Source organism: Cherax quadricarinatus, chromosome 18, assembly GCF_038502225.1.
Source record: "Cherax quadricarinatus isolate ZL_2023a chromosome 18, ASM3850222v1, whole genome shotgun sequence".
Taxonomy (NCBI): Eukaryota; Metazoa; Arthropoda; class Malacostraca; order Decapoda; family Parastacidae; genus Cherax; species Cherax quadricarinatus.
In genome coordinates, this window is record NC_091309.1 from 11,695,848 (window position 1) to 11,719,721 (window position 23,874).

Here is a 23,874-nt window from a genome sequence, read left to right on the forward strand (position 1 = left end):
ATTTTTTATTTGAAATGATTGGCTGGTCCATGGGCTGGGTGAGAGGAGTGGTATTAGGGGGCAAGAACTTCACTGTGATGAAACTAAACTAGTACAACAATTGGTCTTCAAGTCTGGAGGATGAGCAGGAGCATTGTCCATTACCAGGAGACACTTGAGTGGCAATTGATTTTCCAGGAGGTATTTCTTCACTCTTGGGCCAAACAATTCATTGACCCACTCAATGAAGATTTGCCTTGTGACCCATGCCTTATTGTTAGCCTTGCACATCACACACAATTTACTCTTGATGATATTGTTTTTCTTGAACACTCAGGTATTTTCAGAGTGATACACCAGTAAAGGCTTCACTTTGAAATTCCTACCAGTGTTACCACAGAACAAGAGTTAGCCTATCCTTCATAGGCTTGTGTCCTGGCAGTGCCTTTTCCTCCTGCATGATGTAGGTCCTCTTCGGCATTTTCTTCCAAAAGAGGCCTGCTTCGTTACAATTGAAGATTTGTTAGGGGAGGAATCTTTCAGCATCTACGTACTCCTTGAATTCATCAACGAATTCTTCGGCCCCATGTTTGTCCAAACTTGCAGCCTCGTCATGCCTTACCATCCGTGTATGCCAGTTTGCTTCTTGAATTTGCTGAAACAGCCTCTGCTGGCCTTAAATTCACTAACAGCAGCACTGTCGTCCATTGCTACGAGTTCTTTCTTGAATTCTATCACGTTTCTTGCCTTCTTTATCAAAAGGCTGGCACTCGGAACTTTCTTTGGCTCCATGGTGGCTTATTTAGCAGTCGCACTCAATAAACAAGCACAAAAAACAATGGATTATTGCAAAATGTTTTGGATGAATGTGTGGGGTGATGCTCACTCAACGAAAAACAGACAGATTGAGTCATGAACACATGGGATGCTTTGTGTGGGCGCTCGATTTTGGGAAATAAGTGGCTGAGTCACAGGGGCAGGCTGACGAGTTTGGTACGGACCATTTTCAACTGTACGAAAACTGAGTGGATGTACAAAAACTGGGACAAAATTTCGATGAAAAAAATCATCAAAAATTTAATCACACAAAAACTAGGGCATACGAAAACTGAGGTTTGACTGTACTTTAATTCTTGTTTAATAATTTGCGTAACTCCAGTATGTATACACACCTCTATGTGCATACTGTTTATATTCTCTTATTATATAAAATTGACATTTTTTAGTTTACATGTACTATACAGTTCTTTACAGCCAATAATTTTGTGAAAAGTTGCTTTAATAAATTTGTCAGAATTATGTTGACATATTTAAAATATATATAAACAAACAACTAATACAGTATACAGTTTATACAATATTTACAAAAACTCTAAATTACTACTCTTGCAGAATGCCTTATACATGGGTATTTCTTGAAATACAATACAGTTTGCAAAAAATTCTATATTGCAGGAAATAACAAGAGGATTGTTTTTGTTTTATTTTTATAGATGGGTAAAGAGAACGATGAAAGCTTTTGTTTCTTTAGATGCTCTAGCCATAGGACTATTGGCCTTATCATTAGACTGTTTAAACTGATAAATTAGTTTGGTAAAATATTTGTTGCTAAAGTTTATACCTATGCACAGGACATATGTATATAGTATTTGAAGTTCTTATGTTGGGTTTTATGTTGGTAGCATTTTATAATGTGGACCTGTGTGATTTGTGCAGAAATGCAGAGAACCTATTCTTGACTTTTGCAGACCTCTTAACTTATTTATACATGCTAAAGTTGGCATAAACTGTGTTGTGAAGTTAAAAATATAATATATAATCTTGATTGGACTGCACTGCACTTAAGAAATATGATCCTATTAATGGTTATAATGAACATGGTCCAGTGAATAATGAGCAGCATTTAGCACACATTGGTAGAGTCTTGGCATATTTCAAGTGAAATTTAGTGTACAGTACATAAGTTATCTAGTAAAGCAATTAAAAAAATAATTATTAAAGTATTCAAGGATTTCCTATGCAAGTCATGGTGAGTTCATTTGGGTTAATTTTACCAGGAGTACTGTAATTTGAAATGGAAATTACATTAGTAATGATCGACCTTTTCTCCTGTGATTGTAGGTTGCGGGATGAGTGGGCTACGCCGGCTCCGCGTAACGGAGCTTCATCCGAACCTCCTCTGCATTCTATGTGGGGGGTATTATGTAGACGCTACCACCATTGTTGAGTGCCTCCATTCCTGTGAGTATAGTATACGTATAGCTAATCGTATTTTTTTAGAAATCTTGTATCTTTGGAGTTACAGTATGTATATTTATTCGTTTATAAATTGGCAAAAGTGAAATTGATTTTGTTTAAATGCTGAGTACAAAAATAACGTTTGATGCAGGCTAGTACAGAGTGCACAGTATTGTGTGTAGAGAAGGCTAGTACCTGGTCTCAGACCAGGCCGTGGGGGGCGTTGACCCCCGGAACCCTCTCCAGGTAAACTCCAGGTAAATATAGCATCTGAGACAATCCTTGACCAGAGAAATTTTAATATATTCTAGTACGTATACAAATGTTGGTAGCAAAAGTGTTTTAACATTGTAAACTTTTTTGTACTCTGTTCTGTTTAATAGACTGATAATAAGATAATATATACAATACAATGTTGTGTCCATAGGACACTGATGATTGCAGTAAACACTACTGTACATACATAGTTTTGTAATTACACCTACCATCCGACTTACGACCTGCTCGACTTACGACCACTTGACTTACGACCGTGTTTTTTATGCCAAATTTCTGGGAAATAAACAACTATTTGTGTTGTACACAGTGTTTATCCTAAACCTTACAGTATAAAATACAGTACTAACAACATAAAAAGTAAAGTAAAACATGAAATACCAAAATAAAACAATAAAATAATTACAAAAATGTTTTGTTGATATTCAGTAGTAAAGTTCGACTTACGACCATTTCGACGTACGACCGGTTTCTCGGAACCGAACTCGGTCATAAGTCGGATGGTAGGTGTATAAATAAAATAAATTATTTTCAAAGAAAATATATTTGTGTTACAGAGATTGTCGTAGATTTTTTCTTCTTTTCATCATTTATTTGTCTTTTTCTACTACTATTACTACTACTTTTATTACTATACTGTACTACTATACGACAACTACTACTAATTTTACTTCAGTACAGCAAAACTATTGTATTACTACTAAAAACTATTAGCTAGTAATAATTGAAGAATAATAATGTTATAATAATTCATATCTTTATTTACTACAAGTACATGTACGTACATGGTATACAGGCCTAGCTGACATCAGTGACATGCTACTATATATAGAAAGCCGCTTGTTATGCTCTCAGCATTTCGGGCAAATTAGGCCAGTTGACTAACTCCCAGATACCCATTTTACTGATGGGTGAATATAGACAACTGGTGTAAAGAAACATGCCCAATGTTTCTACCCTCATTGGGAATCAGACCCAGACCCTCGCCATGTGAAGCGAGAGCTTTAGTAAATGGAGTGGGATATATATTGTTAATTCTGTACATAAACAATTTGTACAAATTAACTCTAAATATATCTGTGTTCATGAGATTTGTTACATCTACAGGTGCAGTTTTAGGTCAAAGTTGGCAAAACAAATTTGAGTTCTGTAGATACATAGTGCACAGTATTGTGTGTGGAGAATTCAGTAACTCTGTGAATTTAAGTAGGTTACTATGCTGTTGGCAGGTGGTATTAGTTCTCACCAGATTTTTGTTGTCTAGTAAAGGCTCCTCTGTCTAGTTTAATACTTGAATGACACACAGGTTTTTGCACTCTTTTGTGACTATTGCTGATATATAATACTCATTGTGTTGATTGTCTTCTTTGTCAGGTCACCCTACTTTGGTGGGAAATGGCTGATGTATTAAAAAATAAATCTTTGGATTTATTTCACTGACTGTAAGCTTTATAGTGCTGAGGTCTTTCCTTGAAAAACTTAGGTTGTATCATCTGTAACAAGTAGTGCTTGAAAGTGTTTGGTGGTATGATAGTGCAGAACCATTGGAAAATATTTTACTCATAGGTGACTTTTTTGAAGTCATGACTTTTGAGGAGTTAACTCTCATGTCTTGGAATTTTTTTGTTTCTTATCATGTTCTCCAGAAACTTTTAACCCTTTGACTGTCGCAACCCCCAATCCTGAGGTGTCTCCTGGTGTCGCAAAATTTAAAAAAAAATTTTTTTTTTTCTTATGAAATGATAGAGAATCTTTTCCCAATTGTAATGACACCAAAAAAAACGAAATTTGATGGAGAACTGACGGAATTATGCTCTCGCGAAGTTAGCGACCTCGGCGCTGTTTACAAATCGGCGATTTCGCCCACTTTGAGCCCTATTTTCAGCTAATTCCATTGTTCCAGTCGCCCAAACTCATAGCTATTTCTTTAGAACTCCATTTTTTCTATCGATTGAGTACAAGAAACTGCCCATTTACTGATTTCAACTACCTAATAATGGGGTCAGAAATTTGCAATTTGGCCAATTTCACGAAAACTAAAAAATATGACAATTTCAAAATAAGGTCCAGAATGAACAATGCAGACATTCCTGGCTCTAAAATAACATCTTTGCTCATCAGTCATGTCTCCAGGCCCCTCTGATATTACTCTTGCTTTCTATTTTGAATTTTTATTCAAACAAAAAATAGAAGACTTACTATTATGCATACTGCAATACTGTAATAATTGTATAAATAACATCAACCCATTCATGACTGCATATTAGAATGGCTAGTTGGACATTTATTGGACAATGGCATCATTTGTTTACTTTTGAACATTGGCAAAAATCAAACATTTCCCCTACTTTGAGCTCCATTTCTAGGTTCTTTTTATAGTAAAATCAATCAAAATCACCTCTATTTCTATAATATGTTTTCCATTCTATCAAATGAGACCAAGAAAACGAGAATACAACCATAAATACTATAAGAAAATAGACCACAAAGTTGGCATTTTAATTAAAAAAAACGGTCGGAGTTTTTTTTTTCTCATGCACTGCGTGCTCCAGGATTTTTTTATATGGTGCACACTGACCACACAGACCCATTCTCTCACATGTGGGCCTACCAGCTTTCTCCTGCTTGATTTGAAGCCGCTAGAATTTATGAGTATACGTCAAACACGGTACCTCGTAAGACGTATATATACGGCTGCGACAGTCAAAGGGTTAAATTCAGATATTCTTGATCCTATATTTCCTAGCAAATACAAATAAGGTTTGATTTTGTCAGTGGTATCCAATACAGTATCATTACATAATAGTTATGGTCCTTAATTAGCTAAAGATTCATGATTTGTTGCTATATCTGTTTCATAATTTTAGTTCCATTTTATTTTACATTATTATTAAAACAAAATAATATTTTATAAAGGAAAAATGTCTTATTCCCCCCTCATTTTTAATTGTTGCCAAAGCATTCATAAGTTCTTCCTTATTTTTCCTGCAGCATTTCATCAGTCATTTACCAAATAAATTTGCAGAACAATGTAGTAGTATTACTTTACTGTTTACAAAGAGCTTCATTTTTAGTATGGTCATGATGGAATTAATTGCTAAGCCAGCATGTGTAATTATTCGGTACATTTTCAGGTTCTTAAAGTTTTGCTACATTCATAAAAAAAGTTAAATTATTATCATAAATGGTATAGAGATACATATACTATACATAACAAACTTTCAGTAAAGTAAAATTGTTTAAACTAATAATTACATGTCATAGATAAAATCCTGTTGGTACATTCTTATAATATATGGCATACAGTAAAGTGCTTGTACATATTGTATATAATATATTCAGTAAAACACTTGCTGTTAAGTAATACAGAAAATGAAATTTGTTTAAGCTAATAATTACATGTTTGAGATAAAACACTGTTAGTAAAAAACACTATGTTTAGCAATTTTTAAATACTGTAATTGGTTTTATTATTTACTTTCCAGTTTGCAAGACCTGTATTGTGCGTTACTTAGAGTCTAGCAAATTCTGTCCAATATGTGATGTTCAAGTGCACAAGACGAAACCGCTTCTTAGTATTCGACTGGACAAAACACTTCAAGACATTGTATATAAGCTGGTTCCAGGCTTGTATCAGAGTAAGTTGAATGCTTTTTAAATTTATGGTGATAATTTAGAACTTTGTATTTGTTAATTTTTTTTTTTTTTTTTGCTATTTGTGAAACTTCAACTTTCTTTTGTTTTGTACCCAGAATTTCATCTGTTCATGGAGTAGGTAATCTAGCTTCTGTAAAGGCGCTGTTTTCTGCATGACTCAGAATTATGAAAGATTAAGCTATACAGCAATACCTTGCATAGCATGGTTAATGCGTCAAAAGAGTAACGTACTATGCAGTACCTTACTGATCAAAGTATTATTATAGTGTGTTTTAATGTACTGTGTACTAACATTACAATTAAATGCATTGGATTGCAGAAATATTTAGCTGTTTGCTCAGTACAGATCAATGCACAGGTCACTCTTGCACACTTGCAAATGAAGAAATTACAAAATAATGGACCCATCTCTTTTGAAGTGGTGAGAAGTACACTGTGTAATATGACATTGCTTCTTTCCCTCACATACATTCTTAGACCCTGTCTTCCTAAAGTGTTAATGATTTATATGTGCATGTATTTATATATATATTTTTTAACACATGGCCATTTTCCATTGAGGCAAGGTGACCCAAAGAGAAAGAAAAACCCCAAAAGGGAAGAAAAATATTTTCATCATCTTTTAACACTTTCACCATCACTCAGATATGACAGTTTAGATGTCCCTCCAAACTGCCAGTATCCCAAACCCTTCCTGTAAAGTGCAGGCATTGTACTTCCCATTTCCAGGACTCATGTCCGGCTAACCAGTTTACCTGAATCCCTTCACAAAATATTACCCTACTCACACTCCAACAGCTCATCAGGTCCCCACTCCCATCTAACACACACACACACACACACTTGCTGGAAGTCCAAGCCGCTAACCCACTAAACCTCCTTTACCCCCTCCCTCCAACCTTTTTGGGGACAACCCCTGCCCCACCTTCCTTTCCCTACAGATTTATATACTCTCCAAGTCATTCTACTTTGTTCCATTCTCTCTAAATGATCAAACCACATCAACAACCCCTCTCAGCCCTCTGATTAATACTTTTAGTAACCCACACCTCCTAATTTCCACACTATGAATTCTCTGCATAATATTTACACCACACATTGCCTTTAGACAGGACATCTCCACTGCCTCCAGCCACCTCCTTGCTGCAGCATTTACAACCCATGCCTCACACCCATGTAAGAGTGTTGGTACCATTATACTCTCGTACATTCCCTTCTTTGCCTCTATGGATAACTTTTTTTGTCTCCACAGATACCTCAATGCACCACTCGCCTTTTTTCCTTCATCAGTTCTTTGGTTAACTTCATCCTTCATAAACCCATCCACTTCTTCCATACTTCTTCCCTACAATATGATATCCAATTTTTCTTTATCTAAATCGTTTGATACCCTCATCACCTTACTCTTATCTACGTTCACTTTCAACTTTCTACCTTTACACACCCTCCCAGACTCCTTCACTAACCTTTGCAACTTTTCTTTAGAATCCCCCAAAAGCACAGTATCATCAGCAAAATGTAACTGTGTCAACTCCCATTTTGTATTTCATTCCCCATAATTTAATCCCACCCCCCTCTCCCCAACACCGTAGCATTTACTTCTTTTACAACCCAAATTATAAATATATTAAACAACCATGGTGACATTACACATCCCTGTCTAAGACCTACTTTTACTTGGACGTATTCTCCTTCCTACACATCCTAACCTGAGCCTCACTATCCTCATAAACACTCTTTAAAGCATTTAGTAAATTACTACCTATTCCATACACTTGCTACTTCTGCCAAATTGTTCCCCTATCCTCTCTATGATATGCATTTTCTAAATCTATAAATGCAATGAAAACTTCCCTATATTGTGTAAACATTATTCCCCCATTTTTCTCACATTTAATTGATGATGCACAGGATATAAAAAGTGTTTGTGTGCATTGACTGCTCATGCAGGAAACAGCTGATTTAGTCCCAGTTGTGGAGACCTGTGAGGTGATAAGCAATGTACAGTATTTATAAACATTATCTAGTCATTGTATAGGGAAGCAGTTGTTAATAAGTAAGGCGGGGACAAGACCTATAACCTGGAATTTGGTCACTGAACGAGCAGTATTTGTCCATTAAGTGAGGAAACAGACCTTTTTTTTTTTTGTCGTTATTCAAAATTACTTTGTGTGAATGGTTGTTAAGCAGGGAGATCATTATACTTTATCTTTTTTTTTTAATACATTGGCATTTTTTCACCAAAGAAGTGTAACCCTAAAGAAGAAATTAACTATGATCCTGTGTATGTCACTTGCACTCTTGCTATTTTCTGAGCTGCACCAAAATTATTTTCATTATGAAATATTGTGTACATTTTTCCATTCACACTGTATTGTTTATGCATGTGTAAGTATCAATCTACGGTTGTGGGTATTGGGCTGTAAGTGTTATGTCTTTACTTCATACCAAAATTTACATGGATTATAAAGATAGACTACAGTACTATATTTCGTTAAGTTTCAATAGCCTTTCTCCAGTTAGAATTAAATTTTATACAGCTCTTACTGTGGTACAGTTGCATGCTCTGATACCTGGTCAACTTGGTTGTAATGTTTAGCTTCATTAGAGGGGGACCTGGAGCCATCCATGGTATGTAATGTACAGTACAATAAAGTTGTACCCTATATTTCATGGGGTTAGGTTCCTGAAGGTGAAGTGAATCCTGAAATTGAGTACATATAAAAGAGAATTTCCTGTGTTAGAGTTGTTTATTTTTTTTATTTTTTTTTTTTGGGGCAATTTTTGCTACCTCAGACATCTCCCACTAGGTTAGGGTGACCCACGAAAGGAAATATTCACCATAACATTCATTCATTAGCTGTCTTGCCAGAAATATGTAGATTTTACAGTTCAAATGACCCTCCGAGCTGTAACATTTTCCTGCTTCAGAATGCAGGCACTGTACTTCCCACCTCTACAGGTCAAATCCATCTAACCAGATTCCCTGAGTTTCTTCATAAATATCATCTTGTTCACACTTCAATAGCACAACAAATTCCTGAAACCACTTGTCTTCATTCATCTCGATCTAACCATAGTCACACATGCTTGTTGGATGTTCAAACTCCTACCACTTAAAACCTCCTTGACACTCTCCAACTTTTCCTGGAATGACCAATGCTTCTCCTTTCTTCCATCCCAGATTTATACACCCTTATGATCATCCTTTACTGTTCTTAACACTTTAAATGACCAAATCCCTCCTCTGTCCTGTAAATAATTTTTTTCATAACCCATTTACCATTTACTAATTTCTACATTGAATTCTTTACACAATATTCACACTACACATTACTCTTAAGCATGACATCTCTCGTGCCTGCAGCTTCCTTCTCTAGTACATTTTTAATTTCATCTCCATAGATATATTTCTTTCTTTCCACAGATGCCTCAACACACCACCTACCTTTTTTCTTCAGTCTATTCTGGAGTTCACCTTATATTTCATAGACTCATCTGCAGACACATCTTCTCCCAAATATCCAAATACAGTGGAACACCGGATTTTGGCCTGAATCCATTCCAGAAGGTTGGCCTAAATCTGAAAAGGGTGAAAACCGAAGTAATATTTCCCACAAGAATTAATGTAAATACAATTAATCCATTCCAGACACCCAAAAATATTAACAAAAAATACATTTTTTAAAGATTAACTATAGTTTTACATACACAAAACAATGAGAACTAAAGAAAATGACTAATGAAAGGGATAACTGAACATTTAACATCACATTTACCTTTATTGAAGATTCTTGTTGGCATATAGAAGACAGGGAGGAGGAGAGAGGGAGGACTGATTATTGTTTGGAAGGTGAATCCCCCTCCATAAGGACTTCAGGTATCAAGTCCCTATCCAGGGTTACTTCCCTTCTTTGTCTTTTACTGGCACTAGGACCAGCTTGAGAGTCACTGCACCACTGTCACACAAAAAACTGTCCAGAGAGCTTACTTTGGGCCCATGGTGACTTATTTTGCAATAGCACTTGATAAACCACCACAAAAAACAATGGATTATAACAAAATGTTTGGATGAATGCACGGAGTGTTGCTCACTCACCGAGAGACACAGCCAGACTGACTCTTGCACACGGCGTGGCGGGCGGATGCATATGGCTGATTTCTGAGTTGCCAGCTGAAATCCAAGATAGAATTTCAGCCAAAAAAGGGGCTGAAATCCAATTTGGCTGATATCCGCATCGGTTGATATCCAGGGGTCCACTATACTGTGCATTCATTACCTCCATAAACCCCTTTTTCCCAGTCTGATATTCAATTTCATTGCCTAAAATTTTGTTGCTCTCATTACATTGCTTTTTTCTGTCATCACTTTTTTTTTTTTTTTTTACACAACCTCCTAACATGTCCACCAACTTTTGTAACTTCTCTTCAGAATTTCTCACAGGAACTGTGTCATTGGCAAAGAGCAACTGTGATATCCCCTGCTTCATATCAGATTCATTATCTTTTAATCCAACACCCCTCCCCCATATATTTTTAATTATTGCTCTTAACTCCATAATATTGACATTCAAAAGAAAGAATAACCACATTTTAACAAAATCCTAGTGTTACTTTTTTCAAGTTAGGGGTCATGTATCAAGCAAAAAAAAAAAAAGACAATCATTATCAAGAAAGAATGTGAATAAACAAAGCTGTCCACAAAATAGCTTTCAGTAAAAATTGTATAATTGAATCTTAAATTCTGGGGTTCATCTGCACTTAAAACTAACCTGCAATTTGAGGGGAAAACTCCAGACAACATTTCAATTTGTTCAGGAGGATTATCAAGTCCAAGATGGACTGAAATGTCATTTAAAGTTTTGCCTATGAATTGCAAGTTAGTGGTACATTGTTCTTGCCATGGTATTGTGAATACAGATACTGTATATAGTGTGCGTACTTGTATTCTTGTGAGGAGTGCAGTACACAGCAGTATACAGTAAAGCTACACCAAGAAGATAAGTATTGCAATATTATAAATTCAAGCTCATATTTGCCAGTATTTGAGAAAGATGTAAAGTTGTTAGGCTTCTTGACGAAAAGAACTTTTTAATCATAAATAACTGTACAGTGGACCCCCGCATAACGATTACCTCCGAATGCGACCAATTATGTGTGTATTTATGTAAGTGCATTTGTACGTGTATGTTTGGGGGTCTGAAATGGACTAATCTACTTCACAATATTTCTTATGGGAACAAATTCGGTCAGTACTGGCACCTGAACATACTTCTGGAGTGAAAAAATATCGTTAACCGGGGGTCCACTGTACAAGGCTATTTATGGAGTGAGTTACCTATAGTCAAGAGCATTTTATTAGTAAATTATTTGTGATTAAAAGTTAAGGGAAGCTATTGTATGAGTGCAAATAAAAAATTATGAAATTATGGGGGTGATAATATTTATCCATATACAGTGGAAGCCCAAATATTGGCTGCTGCGTTTATTAGCTGATTCGTATTTAGGCCGGTTTTTGGGCTGAAATTTTGCTCCGTATTTCAGCCAGTTCCTCATAAATTGGCTGTATTATACGCATCAACCTGCCTCCCGCTGGGACACCGCTGCATAAGTGAGTCAGTCTTCCTGTGTCTCTTGGTGAATGAGCATATACTCTGTGCATTCATCCAAACATTTCCTTAAAAGCCATTGGTTTTTGTGTCTGTTTATTAAGTGTGACTGTGAAATAAGTCACCATGGACCCAAAGAAAGTTCAGAGTGCCAGCCCTTTGGTAAAGAAAGTGAGAAACTCTATAGAATTTAACCCCTTCAGGGTCCAAGGCCAAAACCTGAAGTGGTGCTCCAGTGTCCAAGAAATTTTGAAAAAAAAAAAAAAAAATTATTTTTTCTTACAGAATTAAAGAGCATATTTTTGTGAAGGTAATAAGACAAAAAAAAAATTCTGATCAGTACTTACCGAGATACAATGCCAAGAAGTTTGACCAAAATGATGTGGTGGCGGCAACATCGACGAATTCCACATGCGCGCATTACTTTATTTAGCGGTTTTTGTAGTTTTTTCTTTTCTTTTCCAATTTTTTTCTTTTCCTACTAACATTTGGGGCCTGAGAGACCAATACTGTATATAATGTATATATATAAACTCACTGTATTGAACACAATAACTGCACTAAAGTTATTATCATATTATTGTTTACCACTGTTGTTTATTACAATAAACATGCACAAATCTTGTATAATACTAATGTTCCATCATATATTTACATATTTACAATCACTGGACATGGTTTTAGAACTGCTGGAGCTTGTGGAACTCCTTGAAACAAGGCACCATGCACAGAGGCACCTTACATTCCTCACACATAAACCGAGTGTCTTTGCGTCTTTGTTGCCATCGTTTTGTTTGTGCACAGACGATGCATCTCTTCTGAGCAAATTTCTTCTGAATTGAAGGAAGCTGTATTATGAAATGATCACCTTCCCTCCTCAAACGCTTGGGTATATCCTGAGGAATTCGAGGACCTTGTTGTATAGCAGGTGTTCTTACCTGGTACTTCATTATGAGTTGTCTGACAACAGACAAACAAAATTCACCATACGGTGGTCTGTTGCCAGTCTTTATTTGGTACATATTATATGCATTGAGCATTGAAATGTCCATGAGATGGAAGAAAAGTTTCATGTACCACTTGTAACTCTTACGAACACAATCAACAAATCCAATCTGCATGTCACATTTGTCAACCAAGCGCATGTTTTGTGTATAATCAATCACTGTCACTGGTTTTCGAATACGTTCATTAGTCACTCGATCAACTTTGCCACTGTCTTGCATTTCATTATGGTGAATGGTTGTCAACAATGTGACATCTCGTTTGTCATGCCACCGTAATGCCATGATGTCATTGGCAGTAAACACCTGCACGTCATCACCACGAGCACCTGTGTTGAGCCTGGGCATATGTTTACAATTAGAACGCACTGTGCCACACACATCTGTCTTGTTCACTCGCATGAAATCACTGAGTAATGGGCTTGTGTACCAGTTATCAGTATATAATGTATGCCCCTTACCAAGATAAGGTGCCATCATGTTTCTCACTACGTCACCTGAGATACCCAATAACATCTTGGTATCTTTCAATGTTTTACTTCCCATATATACAACAATATCCAACACCAGGCCACTGTCACAGTCACAGAGTACAAACAGTTTTATACCAAAGCGTTTCCTCTTGCTTGGTATATACTGCTTGAATGACAGTCTACCTTTGAACAAAATCAAAGACTCGTCAATTACAAGATTCTTGAATGGATAAAAGTATATGCTGAACTTTTGTTTGAGATACATAAAAACATTTCTAATCTTGTATAACCTGTCACTTCTGTCAGGCCTGGTTTTGTCAGAGAAGTGCAACATACGTAACAGTAAGATAAACCTGTTCACTGGGATGATTTCACTGAAGACCGGGGTAGAAATTAGCCGATCTGTGGACCAGTATGCTTTTATATTATGCTTATAGACATGAGGCATAAGCATTATTATTGCAAAAAGCAAATACATTTCTGCAACAGTCGTCTCTTTCCACCGGTGTAGTCTTGACTGTGGTGATATGATCGTATTTGCCATGGTGTACTCAAAATACTTATTACTTTCCCTGACAATAGTTTCCATCAATGGCTGGTCAAAGAATAATTCAAAGAATTCCAGTTCATTGGCCGTGGTTCCAAGGGGACAAGTTGGTAGAATTCCACTTTGAGAGTCATCAAAGTGGTGGGGCTTGGGAACAAAATTGGGATTTTGCTGCCAATCCCAGATACGGTTTGCTGGTGGATACTGGACATCATAGGCTGGTTGTGCAGGTGGTTGTGGTTGTGGTGGGCTGGTGGCTGATGCTCCGCTTTGTCCTTGAACTGAGGAGTCAGCAGCGTGGGTCCCAGCCTGGGCTGGTGAGTCACGCATGGCGGTGCCACTACCATCACCACTACAACCATCTACTGATGCCTGTGGTCTATCCATGCCAAGTGTAGCCACATCATCCTCACTATCACTATCTAAACCTGGTGTAGGGCCATGGGATGTACTCCGGGATGTACTCCGTCCCCTGGGCACAGCATAGGGTACACTACCCGAGTGCATGCAGCAGCGTACATACTGACGCTTCACTGGTGAATATGATTCCTCACTATCACTACTCGAATGATCGTCAAGCGCAATAAAATCACAATCCATGTCACTATCATCATTACTGAAGTCAGAGGCCTGGCCACACGAAAATATTAGTTTTCTCTTGCGTTGAGGTACAACCGACCGTGAGTCACGAGTGCCCACACCAGAGGTAGAAGGTTGAGGATCGTCAGGGTTTTCTGCACTATTATCGATATCCTGGTCATTCCTTTCGGTCACTAACTGATCAAAGCCATAGAATTCGTCTTCATTTCCACTTCCATCAGTGTCAGAACTATCAGATAGGAAGAGGAGAGTCCCAATTTTCTGTGGAGTGAGAGCTGACTTGCGACGAGGCATGGTGAACAAGGGTAACTGAGCCTGCGTTCCCACAATGCTATGCGGATGCCTAGATTTTTTGTTTATGGCACACACCCACCACGCAGACCCGTTCTCTCACATGTAGGCTTATGAGCGCTTTCGCGCTAAATTTGACGGCGCTAGAATTTTGGCGTAGATCTACGGTTTGGGCACTCAACGTGAAGCTGTAGATCTACGGGGCGGACCCTGAAAGGGTTAAGAAAGAAGTTATTGAAAAATATGAGAGTGGTGTTCGAGTGCTAGAACTTGCCAGGATGTATGGGAAATCCAAGTCAACAATCACTTCTATCCTGGCAAAGAAAGAACAAATCAAAGAAGCTGATGTAGTGAAAGGGGTAAACATGTTAACAAGAGAGAGATCACAAACAATAGAAGATGTGTAGCAGGCAGGGAGGGAGTGTAGCAGGCAGGCAGGGAGTGTAGTAGGCAGGCAGGGAGCATAGCAGGCAGGAAGGGAGTGTAGCAGGCAGGCAGGGAGTGTAGCAGGCAGGGAGGGAAGTAACCCCAGAGAGGGCTTTGATACCTGAAGTCCTTATGGAGGGGATTTCCCTTCCAAATAATAATCAGTCCTCCCTCCTTCTCTCCTCTTCCCTGTCTTCCATAAGCCAAGAAGAGTCTTCACTAAAGGTATGTGATAGTGATTTAAATGTTCATTTTTTTATTTTATTTAGTTCTCATTGTTTTGTGTATGTAAAACTATAATTAATCTTTAAAAAATGAATTTTTTGTTAATATTTTTGGGTGTCTGGAACAGATTAATTGTATTTACATTAATTCTTATGGGAAATATTGCTTCGAATTTAAGCCTTTTCGAATTTAGGCCGACCTACTGGAACGGATTATGGCTGATATTCGGGGTTCCACTGTACATATATTTGGCTCTTAGGTTCCTGACCCTGTACTGTAAGTGAAAATTGCCAGGGATGGAAAAGAGGGGTTTTTCATTATTGAATGCATCTAAAGTGCCTGATAACATTTGCACTCATATATTAAGTGCTCGGTACAGTTAGGCATAAAATAACAGATAAAAAAAGTAAAATATATAGTACATACAACACTTAAATTAAAATACGTTGCCAATCACCCTTCCCTAATGCATCTGTTGTGTGAAAACAGCGAAAATGGTAGAAGAACAGTAAAAGCAGCGAGCATAATAAACAATGGCTCAGTTGAAAACTAACGAAAATGTGGAACACTGAAAAGAGGCTGCTGAATATGTGGGGTCCTCCTGTACAGTGATTCTTGAGAGGATAACAATATTGGAGGATGGTCTAAATGAGTTGTATGTTAGTTTCTGCCAAAATGCACAAAAGTTTTGAAGATAAGACAGAGGGATCTGAAATGACTTAAGAAATCGTAATGACACGATTGCAAATAAACCATACCCCCGGCCGGGATTGAACCCGCGGTCATAGAGTCTCAAAACTCCAGCCCGTCGCATTAGCCACTAGACCAGCTAGCCACAATAAGATTCATCCAACTAGGTATATTTCTACACCATTACGATTTCTTAAGTCATGTTGACGGCAGTGAAGGGACTTGAGCTAGAGTTCGTCACGGCCACGCTAGCTGGAGATTCGTCTGTAAAAACTTGCATTTGTGGTCACAGAGGTGCCTGTGCTAACCTTCCTATGGTGTAGAAATATACCTAGTTGGATGAATCTTATTGTGGCTAGCTGGTCTAGTGGCTAACGCGACGGGCTGGAGTTTTGAGACTCTATGACCGCGGGTTCAATCCCGGCCGGGGGTATGGTTTGGATCTGAAATATTTTGAAGAAAACAACTAATTTTTTTATCAGATCAAAATGAAATTTTATAATTAAGATTAGCAAGCAGCATTGGCACATGTAGGATATTGTCAATGAGATTAGTCGATAAACCATACCATGGGCGGGATTAGAACCCGCGATCAGAGAGTCATTAGTCGATAACTTTTAACCAGCATCAGTGAAAGACTGTCTTAAATGAGTAAAATAAATACAGGAACTGGAGGAAGGAAGTTTTCTTAGCATGGTTTGATAGCAAAGAAATAAAATTTTGATTCTGATACATGGATTCATAATGGTGGGTATAAGACATGAAACATCATAGAGGGGCTTGGATTTCCAGCAAGCATGCGTGAGCGTGTTAGATAGGAGTGAATGGAGACGAATGGTATTTGGGACCTGACGAGCTGTTGGAGTGTGAGCAGGGTAATATTTAGTGAAGGGATTCAGGGACTTGAGTCCTGGAAATGGGAAGTACAATGCCTGTACTTTGATCCATTCTCTCTGAAAGACCAAACCACCTCAACAACCCCTCTTCAGCCCTCTGATGACTAATACTTTTATTAACTCCACACCTTCCCTTAATTTCCACACTCCAAATTTTCTGTGTAATATTTACACCACACATTGCCCTTAGACAGGACATCTCCACTGCTTCCATCTGCTTCCTCGCTGCAGCATTTACAACCCAAGCTTCACACCCATATAAGAGTGTTGGTACTACTATACTTTCATACATTCCCTTCTTTGCCTCCATAGATAACGTTTTTTGTCTCCACATATACCTAAATGCACCACTTGCCTTTTTTCCCTCATCAGTTCTATAATTAACCTCATCCTTTATAAATCCATCCGCCGACATGTCAACTCCCAAATATCTGAAAACATTCACTTCTCCCTTACTCCTCCTCCCCAATTTTTCTTTATCTAAATCATTTGATAACCTCATTACCTTACTCTTTTCTATGTTCACTTTCAACTTTCTACCTTTACACACACTCCCAAACTCATCCACTAACCTTTGCAATTTTTCTTTAGAATCTCCCATAAGCACAGTATCATCAGCAAAAATCAACTGTGTCAATTCCCATTTTGTATTTGATTCCCCATAATTTAATCCCACCCCTCTCCCGAACACCCTAGCATTTACTTCTTTTACAACCCCATCTATAAATATATTAAAGAACCATGGTGACATTACACATCCCTGTCTAAGGCCTACTTTTACTGGGAAGTAGTCTCCCTCTCTTCTACACACCCTAACGTGAGCCTCACTATCCTCATAAAAACTCTTTACAGCATTTAGTAACTTACCACCTATTCCATATACATGTACTTGCAACATCTGCCACATTGCTCCCCTATCCACTCTATCATATGCATTTTCTAAATCCATAAATGCAGCAAAAACTTCCCTACCTTTATTTAAATACTGCTCACATATATGCTTCAATGTAAACACTTGATCTTCACATCCCCTACCCACTCTGAAACCTCCTTGCTCATCCGCAATTGTACATTCTGTCTTACCTCTAATTCTTTCAATTATAACCCTACCGTACACTTTTCCTGGTATACTCAGTAAACTTATTCCTCTATAATTTTTACAATCTCTTTTGTCCCCCTTCCCTTTATATAAAGGGACTATACATGCCCTCTCCCACTCTATCATCTGCTCTCCTTTTGCACTCTCTCACCACTCTCTTCACCTTTCTTTTACTCTCCATATACTCTGCTCTTCTTATAACACTTCTGCTTTGTAAAAACCTCTCATAAGCTAACTTTTTCTCTTTTATCACACCCTTTACTTCATCATTCCACCAATCACTCCTCTTTCCTCCTGCCCCCCACCCTCCTATAACCACAAACTTCTGCCCCACATTCTAATACTGCATTTTTAAAACTATTCCAACCCTCTTCAACCCCCCACTACTCATCTTTGCACTTGCCGACCTTTCTGCCAATAGTCGCTTATATCTCACCCGAACTTCCTCCTCCCTTAGTTTATACACTTTCACCTCTCTCTTACTTGTTGTTGCCACCTTCTGCTTGTCCCATCTACCTCTTACTCTAACTGTAGCTACAACTATATAATGGTCTGATATATCAGTTGCCCCTCTGTAAACATGTACATCCTGGAGCCTACCCATCAACCTTTTATCCACCAGTATATAATCTAACAAACTACTTTCATTACGTGCTACATCATACCTTGTATATTTATTTATTCTCTTTTTCATAAAATATGTATTACTTATTACCAAATCTCTTTCTACACATAGCTCAGTTAAAGGCTCCCCATTTACATTTACCCCTGGCACCCCAAATTTACATACCACTCCCTCCATAACATTTTTACCCACTTTAGCATTGAAATCCCCAACCACAAGTACTCTCACGCTTGATTCAAAACTCCCCACGCATTCACTCAACATTTCCCAAAATCTCTTTCTCTTGTCTACACTTCTCTCTTCTCCAGGTGCATATATGCTTACTATAACCCACTTCTCACATCCAACCTTTATTTTACTCCACATAATCCTTGAATTAATACATTTATAGTTATATATATATATATATATATATATATATATATATATATATATATATATATATATATATATATATATATATATATATATATATATATATATATATATTTATGAGGATAGTGAGGCTCAGGTTAGGGTGTGTAGAAGAGAGGGAGAATACTTCCCAGTAAAAGTAGGTATTAGACAGGGATGTGTAATGTCACCATGGTTGTTTAATATATTTATAGATGGGGTTGTAAAAGAAGTAAATGCTAGGGTGTTCGGGAGAGGGGTGGGATTAAATTATGGGGAATCAAATTCAAAATGGGAATTGACACAGTTACTTTTTGCTGATGATACTGTGCTTATGGGAGATTCTAAAGAAAAATTGCAAAGGTTAGTGGATGAGTTTGAGAATGTGTGTAAAGGTAGAAAGTTGAAAGTGAACATAGAAAAGAGTAAGGTGATGAGGGTATCAAATGATTTAGATAAAGAAAAATTGGATATCAAATTGGGGAGGAGGAGTATGGAAGAAGTGAATGTTTTCAGATACAGTGGACCCCCGCTTAACGATCACCTCCAAATGCGACCAATTATGTAAGTGTATTTATGTAAGTGCGTTTGTACGTGTATGTTTGTGGGTCTGAAATGGACTAATCTACTTCACAATATTCCTTATGGGAAAAAATTCGGTCAGTACTGGCACCTGAACATACTACTGGAATGAAAAAAGTTCGTTAACCGGGGGTCCACTGTACTTGGGAGTTGACGTGTCGGCGGATGGATTTATGAAGGATGAGGTTAATCATAGAATTGATGAGGGAAAAAAGGTGAGTGGTGCGTTGAGGTATATGTGGAGTCAAAAAACGTTATCTATGGAGGCAAAGAAGGGAATGTATGAAAGTATAGTAGTACCAACACTCTTATATGGATGTGAAGCTTGGGTGGTAAATGCAGCAGCGAGGAGACGGTTGGAGGCAGTGGAGATGTCCTGTCTAAGGGCAATGTGTGGTGTAAATATTATGCAGAAAATTCGGAGTGTGGAAATTAGGAGAAGGTGTGGAGTTAATAAAAGTATTAGTCAGAGGGCAGAAGAGGGGTTGTTGAGGTGGTTTGGTCATTTAGAGAGAATGGATCAAAGTAGAATGACATGGAAAGCATATAAATCTATAGGGGAAGGAAAGAGGGGTAGGGGTCGTCCTCGAAAGGGTTGGAAAGAGGGGGTAAAGGAGGTTTTGTGGGTGAGGGGCTTGGACTTCCAGCAAGCGTGCATGAGCGTGTTAGATAGGAGTGAATGGAGACGAATGATACTTGGGACCTGACGATCTGTTGGAGTGTGAGCAGGGTAATATTTAGTGAAGGGATTCAGGGAAACCGGTTATTTTCATATAGTCGGACTTGAGTCCTGGAAATGGGAAGTACAATGCCTGCACTTTAAAGGAGGGGTTTGGGATATTGGCAGTTTGGAGGGATATGTTGTGTATCTCTATACGTATATGCTTCTAAACTGTTGTATTCTGAGCACCTCTGCAAAAGCAGTGATAATGTGTGTGTGTGGTGAAAGTGTTGAATGATGATGAAAGTATTTTCTTTTTGGGGATTTTCTTTCTTTTTTTTGGGTCACCTTGCCTCGGTGGGAGACGACCGACTTGTTGAAAAATATATATATATATATATATATATATATATATATATATATATATATATATATATATATATATATATATATATATATATATATATATATATATGTATATATACATACATGTATATATATATGTCGTGCCGAATAGGCAGAACTTGCGAGCTTGGCTTAAATAGCAATGCTCATCTTGCCATATAGGACAAGTGAAAATTTGTGTATGCAATAATTTCGCCAAAATCATTCTGAACCTAACGAAAAAAATATATTTGATTGTGTTTGTTTAGTACTAAATTATTGTAAACGTATTTAAAATATATTTAGCTGGGTTAGGCTAAAATAAATTGTTCTTGTTATAATAAGGTTATGTAAGTTTTCTAAGATTCCTTTGGTGCAAAATTAAAATTTTTTACATTAACATTAATGAAAAATATATATATTTAAATGCATAAGAGAATATTTCGGAAAGGACTTAATTTTAAATGAGTTCTTGCTAATTGACCAGTTTTACATATTCGGCACGACCAACTTGTTGAAAAAAAAAAAAAAAAAAAAAAAAAATGTATGTATGTATGTATATATATATATATATATATATATATATATATATATATGAACATATACATATATATATATATATATATATATGAACATATATATATATATATATATATATATATATATATATATATATATATAAATATATATGTAAATATATATATATATATATTTTTTTTTTTTTTTATTATCACACCGGCCGATTCCCACCAAGGCAGGGTGGCCCGAAAAAGAAAAACTTTCACCATCATTCACTCCATCACTGTCTTGCCAGAAGGGTGCTTTACACTACAGTTTTTAAACTGCAACATTAACACCCCTCCTTCAGAGTGCAGGCACTGTACTTCCCATCTCCAGGACTCAAGTCCGGCCTGCCGGTTTCCCTGAATCCCTTCATAAATGTTACTTTGCTCACACTCCAACAGCACGTCAAGTATTAAAAACCATTTGTCTCCATTCACTCCTATCAAACACGCTCACGCATGCCTGCTGGAAGTCCAAGCCCCTCGCACACAAAACCTCCTTTACCCCCTCCCTCCAACCCTTCCTAGGCCGACCCCTACCCCGCCTTCCTTCCACTACAGACTGATACACTCATGAAGTCATTCTGTTTCGCTCCATTCTCTCTACATGTCCGAACCACCTCAACAACCCTTCCTCAGCCCTCTGGACAACAGTTTTGGTAATCCCGCACCTCCTCCTAACTTCCAAACTACGAATTCTCTGCATTATATTCACACCACACATTGCCCTCAGACATGACATCTCCACTGCCTCCAGCCTTCTCCTCGCTGCAACATTCATCACCCACGCTTCACACCCATATAAGAGCGTTGGTAAAACTATACTCTCATACATTCCCCTCTTTGCCTCCAAGGACAAAGTTCTTTGTCTCCACAGACTCCTAAGTGCACCACTCACTCTTTTTCCCTCATCAATTCTATGATTCACCTCATCTTTCATAGACCCATCCGCTGACACGTCCACTCCCAAATATCTGAATACGTTCACCTCCTCCATACTCTCTCCCTCCAATCTGATATTCAATCTTTCATCACCTAATCTTTTTGTTATCCTCATAACCTTACTCTTTCCTGTATTCACCTTTAATTTTCTTCTTTTGCACACCCTACCAAATTCATCCACCAATCTCTGCAACTTCTCTTCAGAATCTCCCAAGAGCACAGTGTCATCAGCAAAGAGCAGCTGTGACAACTCCCACTTTGTGTGTGATTCTTTATCTTTTAACTCCACGCCTCTTGCCAAGACCCTCGCATTTACTTCTCTTACAACCCCATCTATAAATATATTAAACAACCACGGTGACATCACACATCCTTGTCTAAGGCCTACTTTTACTGGGAAAAAATTTCCCTCTTTCCTACATACTCTAACTTGAGCCTCACTATCCTCGTAAAAACTCTTCACTGCTTTCAGTAACCTACCTCCTACACCATACACTTGCAACATCTGCCACATTGCCCCCCTATCCACCCTGTCATACGCCTTTTCCAAATCCATAAATGCCACAAAGACCTCTTTAGCCTTATCTAAATACTGTTCACTTATATGTTTCACTGTAAACACCTGGTCCACACACCCCCTACCTTTCCTAAAGCCTCCTTGTTCATCTGCTATCCTATTCTCCGTCTTACTCTTAATTCTTTCAATTATAACTCTACCATACACTTTACCAGGTACACTCAAAAGACTTATCCCCCTATAATTTTTGCACTCTCTTTTATCCCCTTTGCCTTTATACAAAGGAACTATGCATGCTCTCTGCCAATCCCTAGGTACCTTACCCTCTTCCATACATTTATTAAATAATTGCACCAACCACTCCAAAACTATATCCCCACCTGCTTTTAACATTTCTATCTTTATCCCATCAATCCCGGCTGCCTTACCCCCTTTCATTTTACCTACTGCCTCACGAACTTCCCCCACACTCACAACTGGCTCTTCCTCACTCCTACAAGATGTTATTCCTCCTTGCCCTATACACGAAATCACAGCTTCCCTATCTTCATCAACATTTAACAATTCCTCAAAATATTCCTTCCATCTTCCCAATACCTCTAACTCTCCATTTAATAACTCTCCTCTCCTATTTTTAACTGACAAATCAATTTGTTCTCTAGGCTTTCTTAACTTGTTAATCTCACTCCAAAACTTTTTCTTATTTTCAACAAAATTTGTTGATAACATCTCACCCACTCTCTCATTTGCTCTCTTTTTACATTGCTTCACCACTCTCTTAACCTCTCTCTTTTTCTCCATATACTCTTCCCTCCTTGCATCACTTCTACTTTGTAAAAACTTCTCATATGCTAACTTTTTCTCCCTTACTACTCTCTTTACATCATCATTCCACCAATCGCTCCTCTTCCCTCCTGCACCCACTTTCCTGTAACCACAAACTTCTGCTGAACACTCTAACACTACATTTTTAAACCTACCCCATACCTCTTCGACCCCATTGCCTATGCTCTCATTAGCCCATCTATCCTCCAATAGCTGTTTATATCTTACCCTAACTGCCTCCTCTTTTAGTTTATAAACCTTCACCTCTCTCTTCCCTGATGCTTCTATTCTCCTTGTATCCCATCTACCTTTTACTCTCAGTGTAGCTACAACTAGAAAGTGATCTGATATATCTGTGGCCCCTCTATAAAC

At 37.7% G+C, this 23,874-nt stretch overlaps 1 protein-coding gene across 1 annotated transcript in view; it reads left to right on the forward strand.

The window, feature by feature from the left end:
- Window positions 1-2,100: 2,100 nt before the first annotated feature.
- LOC128689375 (serine-rich adhesin for platelets) overlaps window positions 2,101-23,874 on the forward strand; it is a gene marked incomplete at its 5' end in the record, with an annotated part of 47,550 nt that continues 25,776 nt past the window's right edge. Inside the window, 2 exon segments of the mRNA XM_070086184.1 lie at window positions 2,101-2,220; window positions 5,979-6,131. Of these exon segments, the coding sequence (XP_069942285.1) occupies window positions 2,109-2,220; window positions 5,979-6,131 (265 nt within the window).